General features: G+C 31.5%; 2 protein-coding genes across 2 annotated transcripts; one reads left to right on the forward strand and one right to left on the reverse strand.

The window, feature by feature from the left end:
* Positions 1-790: 790 nt before the first annotated feature.
* LOC110699469 (BTB/POZ domain-containing protein At3g56230-like) lies at positions 791-1,950 on the reverse strand. Its single transcript, XM_021876969.1, has 2 exons — positions 1,778-1,950; positions 791-1,444 (listed from the first exon to the last, which is right to left on the reverse strand). The coding sequence occupies exons 1-2, from the start codon at positions 1,919-1,921 to the stop codon at positions 986-988; spliced, it is 603 nt and encodes a 200-aa protein (XP_021732661.1). The 5' UTR covers positions 1,922-1,950; the 3' UTR covers positions 791-985.
* Positions 1,951-6,355: 4,405 nt separating this feature from the next.
* Positions 6,356-11,828, forward strand: LOC110699373. The gene is made up of 5 exons (XM_021876897.1): positions 6,356-6,961; positions 8,302-8,847; positions 10,124-10,247; positions 10,739-10,811; positions 11,267-11,828. The coding sequence occupies exons 1-5, from the start codon at positions 6,658-6,660 to the stop codon at positions 11,402-11,404; spliced, it is 1,185 nt and encodes a 394-aa protein (XP_021732589.1). The 5' UTR covers positions 6,356-6,657; the 3' UTR covers positions 11,405-11,828.
* The last annotated feature ends 4,265 nt before the right edge of the window (positions 11,829-16,093 follow it).

Consider the following 16,093-nt stretch of genomic DNA (forward strand, 5'->3'; position numbering starts at 1 on the left):
TTTTGAGATGATACTAAAAAATTAGATTAAATCCCGTTTATATCAGTACGTACATTTGGTAAAGTTACTACCAATCGATCCTTTATGAATAATTACAATGTAGTGAGAGACTAAAGATTCAGTATGGTAGCAAGGGGGCAAATGGATTAATCTTGTCATAAACAGAAAAGAACAGGAATCAAAGCTCGTGAGGTTTTGATTTACTACAACTATATTAATTAACATTGTTTTTTGATATTGTTTTTACTTCACCAGTTGTATGCCACTTTCAATGTACCACATCGATTTCACTTCGCCGCCTTTCTTGCCTATTTTTAATTATTTCTATATTTGTTTTATGATTAAAAAAAAAAAAAAAAAAATTTGTTGATTGAAGTATAAAATATCAAGATTTTAAGAACCCATATAAGTTTAAGCATTTGTTAGGTGATACGAAGTATTATGAATTTATGAGGGTCGATATCCTATATACTTTAACTTTGAATCATTTATGCATGGCGAATGCCTTACAAACGATATAGGAAGGCAACTTTTGATTGTTGGAAGGATAGGCCAAAATCTCATATTGTACCATAGCATGATGTACAATAAGGTTTATAAAATGATACTCGTATAAGTAGTCCAGGTACGTAAGTAGTATGATATTAGCTCTCTTAATTAAAGCTTAGTAATCACCTTTAGAAAGTCATTTGAAGCATAGAGTTGATGCAAGTACTCCATATAAAATATAGCTACTTATACACGGATCAACTATTTTATATCTCTCACAATTACGAAGTATTACCAATTTGGTTTCAATAAATTTATTAGAAGCTTAATAAATTACAATAATAACACAATGACAGTTTATCTCGAAATGAAAATATACAAGAAGTTCAATATTACTACCACCTTCTCCATATAATATAGGAGAGGAAAAATTGATCAAGAATCTTCTTTGCGTTTCTTTTTAATAATAATAATAATAATTTTACTCCTTTGTAATTTAAATTGCATTTCTCCTATTTTTGATATCCATCAAAGAAGCCCTAGTAATTTGTACACTTAAATGTGGATTCTTCAAAGCAAAGGACTCAAACTTAGAGGAAAAGACTATATCCTCCATGTTTCTCACAATAAAATTCAAGGCAGTATCTTTTAACGTTAAGTTAGAACAAACATCTGAAATCTCTAGAATGTCTAGGGCATTGGATGAACTAAGAGAATTCAGCATTTGTCGATCACAAAATTTCTGTAGGAAGTGTATTTCGTACTTATCAGCTGCTACTGATAGCGAGTACACGTGCTTTTCGACCTTTTCGATGGGCAAGCTCCCGGAGTAGAGGAACTTAAGGAGGGATTCTAGCTCGTCGTGGTTGAGTTCTGGTAGAGTTATGGCTTCATTGGGTGCTTCTTTGCAATCATCTGAGTCTAACATGTTTTTGAAGATCTCTGATTTTGCTGCCTGTAATAATGTACCACAAACCTATGTTATAACACTTTGGTCTTTAAGAATATGTTCGCCCTTATCTTATTTTTTTTAATGTGGGACACACAATACTCACATTTGTACGTAACAATCATTTCACCCTGGTCTAGTTGTTTCAACATTTTCTAAACTAAAATTGGGTAGTTAATTACATCCAAGGCTGCTAATTATTAAGGTTTAAATAACCTAACATACATTGATTAAGTGGATTAAAGATACTACATATGAAAAATAATGAACAATCTACTTACTAGGCAAAACTAAATGAAATGTAATTAATCAATAAAAGAGGTAAATTAAGTGACATACCAATAATGCTCTGTGAGCAGGAATAGGAGGTCCATTGTTTCCAGGCTTTACTAGGATATCTGTATGAATTTCTTCTTTGAAGGCTGTTTCAAACTCACCTAAAAAGCTCATTTTATCATTCAATTCCTCTTCCATATCCTTCATTTCCTTCACCCATTTCAGTACATTGGCAAAACCCTGAAGCCAATTTCAAAAAGCGTAAAATTACTCCGTACTATTTAATGATTGAATTAAATACTCGTATAAAAACAACAATAATAATAATTAGGATTCTAACTAGAAAATGATGTTCAATTATTATCCATTTCATTATGATCAATATGATTCACTAATAACACGTTATCTAATTTCACAAAAATGCTAATATTTTTCTCAAAATACATAAACAGAATAGATTGACCAAGATATGAGCCTAAAATAAATCCAACTCAAAAACATACATCGAAATCGTATCGTCATACTCAAGGCATCCCAAAACTTTGTGTAACCCTACGGTTATTACTTATATTAGATGTTGATAGTTATGGACTATAATTAAGTACAGTAGTTAGAAACTTAGCATCAAGACCAAAAATATTGTATAGTAGAGCGTTACATATTACCTAAAATTGTACTTGTACTTATTAGAGACAAATAAATAGGAAATTCGACCTACCATATATTGCCATCGATGAACATTTACAACATCACCCGCATTATACGCAATTATTGGGTTAAGCACGGGGAATCTTAATTTAGCAAATTCCATCATTTTATGACTAGATCATTAAATGGTCTAAAGATTATATTATTATTATCTATGAAATAATTTTTTGATGGTCAATATAACACTTAATATCTTCCAATGAACTCAACTGCATGGCTGGTGAAATTTCCTCCTTCCTAGAAAAATAAATAATGAAAAGCACCTCTGCATAATTATCGATCTTTTGTTTTTCTAATCAATTAGCTGCATGACTTAGGCCTCGAAGCTATAAGTTAAAAAATAATAAGGATTGCTCAAGTTTAATTTATAACTAAAATGAATTTTCGGCCCAAGGGACCGAAAATTATGTCAACATGAATAGCATTGTAGTAAAGACAATTCGGCATCGCTCAGGCTGTAGTTTAATTCTATTGTATCTCCCTACCTTATAAAAAGTATGAGAATACTCTTATGAACAGTGTGAAGACAACTATATCCCTCAAAATGTTTGTTTACCAATTTGCCCCCAATTTTTTTTTTTAAAAAGGTAAGAAGATATTAATACCTAATTAATTAAATCAGTATATGTGGAATGGTAATAGTTTTTTTTTCTTCCCATATTAATTTGTACTAATAAATACTTCGTAATATTTACATTATTGAATTTTTTAGATGTTACGAAGACTTATAGTTTTGTACTCCTTCCGTCCCCGAAAAAATGACCCTTATGGTCTAAATATAGTCCCAAAATGATCATCCCATTTGCATTAAAATACTCTCCAATTTGCAACAATATTTGTGCAAAGTTAGCTTCTTCATGTAAATTTTGCTTTTCCATGTACTTTTATCACTTTCTCTCTTACTTTTTTGCAAACCCCACGTGAATTTCATTTTTCAATGTATTGTTACTACTATCTTTTTCACTTTCTTAATACCCGTAAAATCAGCCCAAAAGGGTCGTTCTTTCGGAGACGGAGAGAGTAGTAGCTAAGTTAGAGTATATTTCCTACCGTGGAAATGGTAATAGTTTTTTTTTCTTCCAATATTAATTTGTACTAATAAATAATATTTACATTATTGAATTATTTAAATGTTACAGAATACTTGTAGTTTTGTAGTAGCTTAGTTACAGTATTTTTCCTAGCTTTTAAAACTAGAAATTTTTTCAAAATTGTAATATACTTTGAGTAATGTGCTTTTGCAAATAATTACAACAAAATACCATATGCATAGTCATAAAGCATTAGTGACAGGCATATAACTGCAATTACTCTTTTCAAAAGGCTAACCATATCGCGCGTATTAGACCCCTTAATAACTCATAAAATATGTTAAATTTATTTTATTTTGACCATTTAAATAGTAAATAAGTCGAATTTTAAAAAACAGAGGTAGTAGACGCGTTTAGTTTGACCCACAAGTCCGTTACATTAACTTCTATCAAACCCATGAAATAGTTATCTTCATGATCCAAGCCCAATTATTGTCTACAAGGCTGTCATTATGTGTGCTACTTATCATCAATGATAATTGATAAATGGACTAAGACTTTTTAGTACAACTTTTGGGCTCAGTCCAAAATAAAAATGTCAATTGGGTTTGTTGTGCCCCAGATAGATAATCCATTTAGAAACACTAATTGGTCATTTTCATTTTTGTATCATAATTATCCGTTACTCCGTACTTAATTGTCTCATTTTTCTATTGAGCTCCCAAAAATATTGTACTTGTAGGAAATAATATGTAGGGCCGTTGTTGAAACATTTTATGTGTAAATGTGTATATAAGCTTCATTGATATGTTTATAAATTGATTTGAACACACTAGATAAAAATTTTAGCTCCGTCAATGTAATTTTAGTTTATCAAGATTAAATTAAAAACCACATTGCAACAATATTGATGATTTGTGGTGTTATCAATTGCTCTATGCTCAACTTGCTCGAATGTACATAATAAATAGAGTACATGATAAACACATCAAAACTTAGGTGTTGTTTGGTTGATAAGGGAAATGAGTTCCATCCCATGGGGAATTATGTTTCATGGCAAGTAATTTCCATTGTCCATTTCCTAGAAATTGACATTTATTTGTTTGGTTGAAGATGTAGGAACTTAAATTTCCTACGAATTGATTTCCTATTTTTTAGACAGAGAAAGAAAGAGATTAAATTATTAGTGCTAGTAATGCAAGTAGGTCCAACAATAATATTGGGAAATGTAACTTACCAAGGGGGGCTTGGTAAGTGATTTTCCATGTTTTATGGGAATTCAAACTTCCCTTGGAATTTCTATTTCCCCCAATTTGATACTTTTGTGTCAACCAAACAACACATGCCATATCCATTTCATAGGAAATAGAATTTCCCATGTATTTTACCTCCGACCAAACAATACCTTTATTTATTGATTTGTTTGTATATGTACACACGAAAATAAAGTAGGAAAAACTCATAGCTCATAATAGACTAATAGAGCATAAAATAACCAAGCAGAAAATTAAACTCTTGCTTTTTAATTATACTTAATTTAATTACTAAAAGCAAGTAGTTTAGATGGATCTTTTTGCCATCAAAAATTAGACTTCCATGAAATAAAATTTGTATGAATAAATCATCAAAAATTATTGTCATTCTCCATTAATTAAACCGATTTTAGGGTATTTTGCTCAGCAGTGCGCTTCTCATAATAATGGTACACTGCTGCCCCTGATAACACTGCCAATGTTAAGGCTTGTGCATGCATCCTGTCAAATAAAAACAAAACAAAAATACTAAGTTTATGTAATTAGGAATTCATCAGTGCTTTACAATAGATGAATTGAAGAGATTTCATATGTTAGCTGAATAAAATTTTCGATTTATCTACATTAGCTCGACAATGTGTGGTTATGACAATTCTGTTACTCGTTTAACGGTTGTTTATTGGTTGATTTACTTAGCTTGTACTCCGTATATTATAAGCAATTGATCCTCCAACTGCTGAAGCCCATAATGCTCCTGCATGACAATACATAGAGAGCATATAAATCATTGCTAAAATAATTGTCACATTGAAAATGTAATTAGCTAGATACTACTTTTGTATTTTAATACTATCGGTGCTCGGATTTTGGTGCCATATTACTAGCTTGAACTTGAAGTAAATAACAACATGACAATTTAATTTCGGACAAAGAGAGTAGATATGTAAATTAAACCAAACAATGACATTTACATTTACAAAAAGTAAAGATAGATACTCACCAATGCTTGTGCTCAGAAACCCAGGATTGCATGGCATCCATATTTCTATTTGTGTATGTCTTAATTTGCAAATGTTGAAAGATTTAGTAATGAGATGAACAAATAAACGAAAATGTGGGTATTTATAGATTTGATGATGAGTTAGTAAGCAAAAAAATTGTTGGCTAAAGTGTGGCCCCTAGATTTGGATTATCTTTTATGAGTATCATTTTTATTTTAATTGTTTTTAATAGTTATTTTTCGTTTATTCTAGCTAGTTTTGTGGAAAACTAGTGGCTCAAGTTGCCTGGTTTTTTAATTTTAAGACCAAAATAAGGCAAAGGACTAGGAAAAAAGTGAAGAGTTAGGATCACGTGCTGTGGGAAAGGCCGGTGGTTTTATGTTGTAAACTGATAAAAATCTCGGATAAAGATAGTCAGATTTTTGCAGTTAGTGTCTAATTAGTGGTCATGTGCATGAATTTAGAGTTAGGATCATGAATTTTTAAAATAATGTCCATACACACGTCGATTATCAAATTATCAATCCACTACTACAACATTTGGACCACGAGAGTGAGTGATAGCTCAGGTGGTTAGATTTTCCCTTATTTTGAGATTAATTTTCATCAACCACTTATAGCTCTTCCAAAAAAAAAAAAAAAACATTTGGGCCATGCCATTGCCAACACTAAACTCAACTCATGTGGAACCACCTTTTCCCAAATAATAGTGCATTGATAAGCAATTTTGGCGCATTTGGGCTTTTTCACCATCAATCCACAATCATCACCTTTACTCTTTTCTCCCTCTTTCTCATTCCAGAAATTTGTCGAAGACGGAAGATTTTCCCGCCATTTCAAACTTCTTTCACCCAATCCACTCTTTCTCTCTCCTCAAATTTATCAGCAATTTTGCAGCAATAACCATTACCAAATCACAGTTGACAACAGCAAGCTAATACAATTCAACAATGGAAGCTGAGCAAAGAAGATCGAAGAGAAAACCCCTTTCTGATTGCACAAATACCGTTCAAAATCGAAGGAAAATTCCTTCATCTTCTTCCAAAATACCCAAATCGCAAACCCTAATTAAACCCCCTAAACCCTTTAATTCTGCTGCTAATATTGTCAGTAACAAGCAGGGTAATACTTGTTCTTCTATTTGTAGTTCGCCGAAATCGAATACTAGTACTGGGTCTAATAATTCTCAGAATATTTCTTCGATTCCTCGTTCTCCTGAGCCTCCTGCACCTGCTACTCCTCTTTCGGATGCTGGTATGTGATTTTCTTTCTCTAATTTTGGTTAATTTTGATTTTGATTGAAACCCTAGTTTTGAATTTTTTGAACTGTTTTTAAGGTTTTCGAGTTCTTATGTGTGCTGTTCCTTTGATTGAATCGTTTTTAGATGTAGATTTGTTTGTGTTAATGAGATGGAGCTGCTTTTCTGGGTTTTATGATTTTTGCGGATTGAACTGAGTTTCTGGGTTTGATGAGCTGTTTTGCTGATTTGGGTTTATATAATTTGATTTTTTTTGGGGCAATTGGATAGTATATCTTACGAAGTGGAACTGTGAAGTGTTCCTTTATTAGCTTACTCGGACTCTGCTAGAAGTGTCCGACATATCAAGTGAATTTTGTGTGATTTTGATCTGAAATGAAGTCTCTATGTGCCGTACCCATGTCTGAGTGTCGAGTATCTGACACGGATAGTTGAGGTGAAATGAGAAATTAGACTATTAGAGTAACATAAGCGCTGCACTTGATTGAACTCAAACCCTGATGTATAAGGGTTTAGATGAAAGAGACGGGAATACGAGTAACATGGGGATCATATTGTGAATTTGTGATTGAATATGCTACTTTCATCATCCCGAAAATGACAGTCTCAATTAGATGCGTTCATGGACTGAATGCTATAGTTTCGTTTCTATTGTGCTTCTTGAGGTGAAATTGTATCTTGCAATGCTTGATATTGAGGGATGCGCTGGGTTCAGTTTTGATACACGGAATTATATGGAATGCAGTTACTTAAACAAAATTGAAATTGATCTGTTGAACAGTGGCATCTTGTTGCTTTACTTCCATTAAACATGCTGCTTGCATGGAAATTGTTCTATTCTTAGATGTGATCACTTTAGTTTCTGGCTTGTTTGGCAGGCAATAATTAATGGTTTTACTAGTAATGGTCTATATTACATACTCCTATTTAATAGAAAGTCTCATTCCAATATCCCTGATTTTTTTTTCTTTACCCAATTTTTTTTTTTTTTTTTGCATATGTTTTTATTGCCACTTTAAAGATGGTATTGAGTGACGAGACATTTATGTGAAAAAATCCACCATTTATCTTGGGCTCTTGGCCCACCAAACAGGCCAATAATGTTATCATTTGGTTGTTGACTATTTGACTTAGGTAGTTCGGTTATGCCTTATGTTGTGCTACTTCCCACCTTTATTGGTTATTTTGATTGCATGGGGGTACAGCTACATGAGTTTCATATCATCAGTGTAATTTCAATCCATCAAAAGGTGTAGTTATTCAGCTCGCCTTGTATTTGATCTTCTTTCCTGATAGTGCAACATTTACTGAGGCTTTTTAATCTGATTTTGTAAGGTGGCGTAGATGGTAAGAAATCTAGGCTTTCAGCTGATCAGAGTCAAAGACATGATGCACCAAGAAAGGATAAGGGAAAGATGGTTGCAGATGCTCTTGCAGTTGATCAGAGTCAAAGACATGATGCACCAAGAAAGGATAAGGGAAAGATGGTTGCAGATGCTTCTATCATCCAGTTACCCACATCTTTGACATCTAATTCCTTACAGATATCATCATCCGCAGCTCCTGGTCATTGTTCTTGGCCTGAGAATCAATCTGTTCAGAATGAAAACCTACACACACAAACAATAAAAGATAAGGGAAAGGCAATTGTAGATGCTACCGTTATTGAATCAACTTCCCCGTGGACATCGAAGTATTTACATTCATCATCACCATCTTTCACCTCCGATGATTCTCTGTCCAAGACGTCTGCAGTTTATAGTCAGAAATTCCATGTACTAACAAGGAAGGATAAAGGCAAAATGGTCTTAGAGACTCCTACCTCCGAGGCATCTGAACCCTCAACTCCACATGCGCCTCATGAATCACAAGCTGCTTCTGGTAAATTTTATATTAATTCTCAACATTTCCCCCACTCCAAATTTCTTTTAGACGAATAGCAAATTAAAAGTTTTAGTCAGCTATTAGCTATAACCCTCAGCTGAGTAGTAAATTAGTGAAATATACATCTCAGAGTTGTGTCCTACTGTCTAGACACTGCACAGAGTAATACCAGTCAGTATATCATACAACTTAGACTTATAATATAGGCTCCAAAAGATGAAACAGCTTCTCCATTGTCTTATGAGGCAATAATTTTGGATATTAAAAAAATTAGCCCAGCCTTTTATATCTTGTTTATTAAAAAAAGTTAGTAGAAATTAGATAGGAATAGCTCATCAACTAGCAACAACTGCTAGAAAACATATTTAGCATTTATAGTTTGTATTATTTTCTGTTGAAAAAAAAGGGGCTGTGAACTGGACTGTAAAGGCCAAATTGATTCTCATGTGAGAGGACTCAGAGGAGTCTGATGAAAAAACTTCAATCTCTGAGATGGGAGTAACATATCCTGCATCAATTACTGTTGCTTATTTTAATTCTCATGTGTCCATTAGCTATGTGCAGCAGTCTCTTATAAACCTTGTGAAATATTTCGTTTATTGGTACATCTGAAAGACTGACTTAGACATCCTAATTTTCATATTTTTTTAACAGATGGATCAGAGAAAGTCATATTTTGAAACCCTTTTCATTTTTGGTTGCTTATATCAATATATCATGTTTTATTGCTGCACAATGAATTTGCCTCAAGTCTGTCATTGTGTCCTTTTATAAATATCCATTTCTTTTGTCACTATTTTAATTTAGCACTGTTATTTTAGAAGTTAATTAGTATGAGGTATGTTTCTTCGAGGAAAATTTATCTTATTGTTATAGTTAGATTTTGGAAACATCTGCTACTAATAAACATCTTATAGTGACTAAATATTACAAGAGTTCACTGCATAGTTTTTAATCTCCAGTATTACATACATTATAATTAAATTTTTATTTTATTTTTCATCTGATTTCTTTAAATGTACTCCATATTTTTCAATTTTTTTATGTAGATATATACTCGTTATGTTCTCCAGCCTATTTGAACTTGACATCCCGGAAAATTTCTTACTACATACATGCATATAATAAATGTATATATATATATATATATATATATATATATATATATATATATATATATTCCGCTTTGTTGTTTTCTACGTAATATCACTTATACGCAATGTTATTTATTGGAACTGTTTGGATTTATGGCGTTTGCCTTACTGTTGCTAAGGAACTCGCGAGAGACCTCTAACAGTCTATACTCATAGAAGAACCCGACAAGGAAGAAAGCTTGCAGCTGGAAAGATCAATGAGCCTTTAACTTGTCCTCCTGGCCAGAGGATAAAGAAGAAAGGGTAATCAGAACTCTCCCTCTATTCATACCTCTGTATCTTCCCAGCTTCCTTCCCCTCCCAAACCCCATGTTTCCTGCTTTTCAGTCATAAAATATTATCATATGCCTCACAGAGACTTGTCTCTGAGAACGTAAAGCTTGTTAGTAATTTCTATCATGTCAAGTAACTCCGGTACTTCTTAGATGAGAGGCTCCTCTTGTAGTATGTTCTGTTAGTGTCTGGATGAGATGGTAGGGATTCTTTTTTCAACAACTTCTGAACGACATTTGGCAACTATATTGGTGGCACAAACTTGAAATCATGAAAAAGTTTGAAGGCCATAAATCCATAGTGTACAGAGTACAAATTTCAACGATTTATCACTGCTATTACAGCTCCCTATTCCCCTGAACTAATAGTATCTTTAAATGTTTGATTCTAGTTTGGACATCTCATGCCTATTTTTTCCTCATTCATATTTTGCACTGCTGTTATTACTCTGTTTACTACAGTTTGGAACTTGATTATGATCAAGGTGATAGCAATTCTGGATCACATACAGACCCTCTTCCAATGCATAAAAAGGTTAGTACTTGGACAAGCAAAGCAGCGCTCGAAAATTACATTCATCGTCTACTTTTGTATGATGCTATGCTTTCGTTGTTCCCATATTATGATAGTGTTTTCTCCGACTTGAACATGCATTTAAAATTTCTCTTTCTGTTGTGAGCTGTCTTGAAAGCTGATCTCCACCCCACACCTTAAAATGAACCTTTTGTTTGCTTTTGTAAACTGACCTAGACAACATCTTGTTTGCCGAATTTTGGTAACTTCTTGACTCAGAATTTTCCTTTTTTGGTGATGGTGTTTTTTTTTTTTGAAAAATTCGTATTGCAATGAACTGAGGATCTCTTAACCAGTTATTCAGAAGTCAATCTGCTTTCATTAGTTACTGCATTTCTGTGTACTCGTGGTGATATACCTGGGTTGAACAGTCTTTTATGTTCATTGAACACTTTTATTTCTCTATGTATCTGCAGAAGCGGTCTCGTCAGAAGTATGATGATTCTATGCATGTTTTGCCAAAAGAAGAGGTAGAAAGGCTTAGAGCAATGTATGCAGATATAGATGCTTTTGAGTTGCCAGAAGAAGTTGCTTCTGAAAGCGAGCTAGAGTAAAAGGATGTAAGCATCATTTCAGTGTCTTAAAGGAGGCACTCCAGTTCTTGTATAGCCGCTAATATAATACAAACTGCATGAAAAATCATGACTTAGAATGTAGATCAGTGTAATGTCATTAGTGTTAATATCAAAGCATGTCGATGTATACATCAAGTCATCAACCTTAGAAGAAGTTAAATGCAAGGCATACAGGCTGTAAATTGTTACTGATAACATCAGTGGATAGCAAATCTGAGAGTTAAGGTGCTCATTAACTGATGCTCCAGCACTCCCGGCCCTTACTCGAATTTTGTTGATAGTAGAATTATGCTCCGATAGTAGTAGAGTATATGATTGTTCAGGGTAACGGTTGTGGCTGGCTGCAACCGTTACTTTTGCTGCATTATTATAAGTTTAATTTCAAAACAGAGTAATTTTTAACTATTTTTTATTCTTTTCTCCAAGCCTTCAAGTAACCATTGTTTGCGGGCCTAGTCTTAGGCCTGCTTATTCATTCCTCCCATTTTTATTAAGCCAAGTTGACCGCAAATTCATAAAGTGTGTAGCTAAGCTAGCTGCATCAGTGCATTCATATATGAACATATAGTAATTCAAAAATGAACATATGGTTTGTTTTCCCTTCTTTATATCTAAACTCTCTCTTTTCTTCTTTCATGCCTATATTAATTTTCTCTCCTCTGTTTTCTTCTCAATTTGAAATTTTCTCTCTTTTTTATTTATTTATTTATTTATTTATTTATTTCTCTTTTTTTATAAGTTAATTTTCTTTCTTACTTCACTTTCCTTCAATCTTTATACTTCTTTGTCCTTCTAATTCGAATATTCTCCAATTTATCACTATTGTAGCATTCTTTATCATCATCATCTTCTTCGTCACGATCGTGAAACTTGAGGTATTTTGAATTTTTTATTTTTTAATTATAAATATGTGGATGTTGTAAAATTGTTGATTTTTTTATCAATTTTGCATTTCTGATTCCTAATCTATTATGTTATAAATCGATAATTATTGTCTTTATAATGAACCAAGATTAGATTTAAGGTGGATATTCAAATTTTAGAGTTAAAATAATTACAATCGAATTCGTATTCTGTAAATAAGTAAAATATGAAAATACAGTACTTAAAAATTGAACATTTATTACAAAATGAACATTTGTATATAAAAAATGAATATAATTTAACGATATATTTTATCTTTATTTTTGTTAATTATTATATACAATGAATTTGAACCTATATGAATATATGAAAATCATGTTCATTTTTAATATAATAATTGTTCATAATTTTTTTTTAAACGTGTTCATTTGTTTACGTGTTTATTTTTTTGTACTAAATGTTTATTATATAATGTATTCATATATTTTTATGATATGTTCATTTTATTAGGTGGTTAAGCTATTTTATGATTGTATGATTAATGTTCATTTTTACTATAAATGTTTATATTTTTTTTTACATGTTTATTTTTTATTACTAAATATTCATTTTTTTTTACGTGTTTATTTTAAATGATCACCTTATTTTTACGTGTTCAATTTTTTATTTTTTTTTTACTAAATGTTCATTTTTAAGGTCATGGTCCATCAATTTTATGATTATATAATAATCATGTTCACTTTTAATATACTAAATAACCATTTATTTCTAACATGTTCACTTTTTAATACTAAATATTCATTTTTTTACGTGTTTATTTTTTTATTATTGAATATTCTTTTTTTTATTATTAATTTTTTTTATTACTTATTCATAGTTTTTTTTTTACTAAATGTTTATATTATAAGGCATGGTGCAACTACACCAGAGTGCATCTAAGACTTATTGCAGGTTGATCTTTTGTAGTGGGCTTAGCACTAGGCCCACTACAATTAACTTGTTTTGTTTCGACCTTGGGTTTACAAATCACAATCACAACAACAGAGGGATTATACCTTTCACCTAAGGTGTTTTAATGTGTTCAAGGAAATGACAAGCTTTCTCAAAAAAAAAAAAAAAAATTATATTATATATGTATGTATGTATATATCTTAGTAACTTTTAATCGTTTTCAAAATTAATTAAAATCACAAAATTATTGTTAAGAGGGAAGATTTGAGCGTAATGTCATGTGTCTTTTTTGTTTACTTCATACTTTCATATTATGTCTTTCTTAAAATACGTATTAAAAGGAGAGCGGGAAAAATTAAATGGAGGAATTAAAGAAAGTTTTTATCTTTAATACTTGTAAGTTATGCCTTATTATATACTTTCTTTGTTCTTTTTTATTTGACCTATTATGACTTTTACACTATTCACCACCTCTCCTTTAACCTTCTTTTGTGAATAATATGTAAGGAAAAACATATTCATGTGGGGTATTTTTAAACTCGTCTCAATAAGTACTATCATAATATATAACTTTTATAATTTTTACTTAAGAATAATTAAAGTTATTGATCGTTAAAGTTTTGCATTGGCAGACGTGATGAAAAAAAACTGATCAAGTAAAAAAGAACAGATTCCAATATTAGTATACTAAATTTATATCTAATCCTAGTGTGTTAATAGTCTTAATACTAATCCTTCTATGTTGAAAAGTCAATAAAAAAAATTGCTTAATCAAAATTGCACGGAGAAAGTGGCCATAAAAACCAAAAAAATGGTGATCTAAATGAAATTGCTAAAGAAAGAAAGAGCATAAGATGCTATGAACTTAAAATAAAAATAAAGATACTTAAAATAAAAATAAAGATACTTAAAATAAAAAGAGAGGACAGCATGTGAGATGAGGGTATTCTTTAGCTTCCTTCTCACTCAGCTTCTTTATAAAAAATCATGTAATTTATCTACAACTTATTATTTACACACTATTTTTATTGAAACATACAAAAATCGAATCTTTGTTGAGGAAAGTTCTAAAGCCTTTAATTGAAGAGGAAAGCTGTTTTTCTTCCCTTTTCCACCTTTAGAATTATTAACCTTTTATTTCGTATGTTTAATTTAAAATTACTTTTTCCAAAAATACACGAGTAATCAATCTTGTTTATTTATTAGTAGTAATAAAGCTATGAATTAGACACCATGTGGTTTGTGGAACAACCACTAGAGGAGAAAGCCAAGTCAAGCCTTGGTTGATTCTTGTATATGCCTTTTTTTAATTTTGTGATCGGTAAGGAGAAGGATCCTACCGGGTTGGAACCTCTCACAGGTTCACTCGTCACGAGTTAACGGACTAGGCCCTTTAGGAGTGGAAGGAAGGGTAACGGAATCCCCACTTGACTAAACCTTGTTTGGTGATATATATGCCTAAGTTGATTTATCTATGTACGTGCTAAAGTTCTACTCTCTATAGGTATATTGTAACCAACATTTCTAATAAACAAACATTTCTACCTTCTTATAAGTGCCCATAATTAGTGTAATATTAGTGATGAATATAGCTATCCAAAAGTTAAACTCTTTATTCAAAGCTTGAAATGTAAGTATAAAATCAAGGAATTTCATTTTACTCAGTTCTACAATTTTTTCACTTTTTTTTTTTTTTTTTTTAAATTTAATTTTTAATTTTTGCTTTTCATTGTTAACTTTTACTTTTTAGCCTAGCCAACTTACTAACCTACTCTCAAGTCTCAAATGTTCCTTGCATATTGATGGAAGAGTAGTATATTAAGCAACGTATATTTTACATGATTATTCCACTTTGAAGGGCACGGCTCTCTCTAAATTTACGGTTTCACCTAGACATTTGTGTTTAACACTAAAATACTTCTCATCTTTTAGCACAAAACCAAATAATAAGAATCATCGTCGAATTTTGGTGTAAAATTTGTTTATATTATATTTTTTGTGACTCTCTATACTGGAAAAAAATTTATTTATCATCTTTTTATTTATTTATTTTTTAATTTTTTGCTTATAATATTAATTTGTAAGAGGACATAGAAGATGGAGGGACTGCCCCCCAAGTGATTGGGGATTTGATACTCATTCTCCCATTTTTGTGATAGAGTGAGGGGACTCCCCGTATAAAATAAAGTAAAAAAAATTGTAATTAGTCCACGTCACCTTTTAAAAATTCTTATAATAATATGCTAGCTAGCTATGTGATGTAGCCGCTACATAGCCACCGACGATTCTTATTAAATGTGCATGAAAAATAATTCAACGAAGATTGGTATCGAAAAGCTCCTAGTGAATAAGCACATGGTATGACCAAAATTTAACCAATTGATGTTTCATCAAATTTGTCCTACACTAGTTTTAGTAGTTTATAATCTTATGTACTTATAATAGATAAATAGATAATGCATGTCAATTTAGGTAACTAAATTAGCATAAAATGTATTATTGTGCCTTCTTAGCTGGCTTTCACGTCCCTTACTTAGGGTCCATACATTAAGAATATAGCTTTCATTCATTAGTCATCGCAATTTGCTTGGCATTATTTACTTAAAGAAAGTAAGCTCCACTTTCAATTGGCATCTCCTCTCTCATTATTGGGGTACTATGTACTAATGTACCTAATTAATTAAAGGGGCTTTTTTTTTTACTCGATTTACCTATTTAATGTATTTCGTAATTATGTTGTATCTCATATGATTTTAAATATAGTTAAAAACATTAAGGATGATCCTTAATCGAACTATGACCTAATTTAAATCTTAATCATATGCAGATCACTATCAGTACTTCATACCAAAA

The sequence above is a fragment of the Chenopodium quinoa genome, unplaced genomic scaffold, assembly GCF_001683475.1.
Source record: "Chenopodium quinoa cultivar QQ74 unplaced genomic scaffold, ASM168347v1, whole genome shotgun sequence".
Taxonomy (NCBI): Eukaryota; Viridiplantae; Streptophyta; class Magnoliopsida; order Caryophyllales; family Amaranthaceae; genus Chenopodium; species Chenopodium quinoa.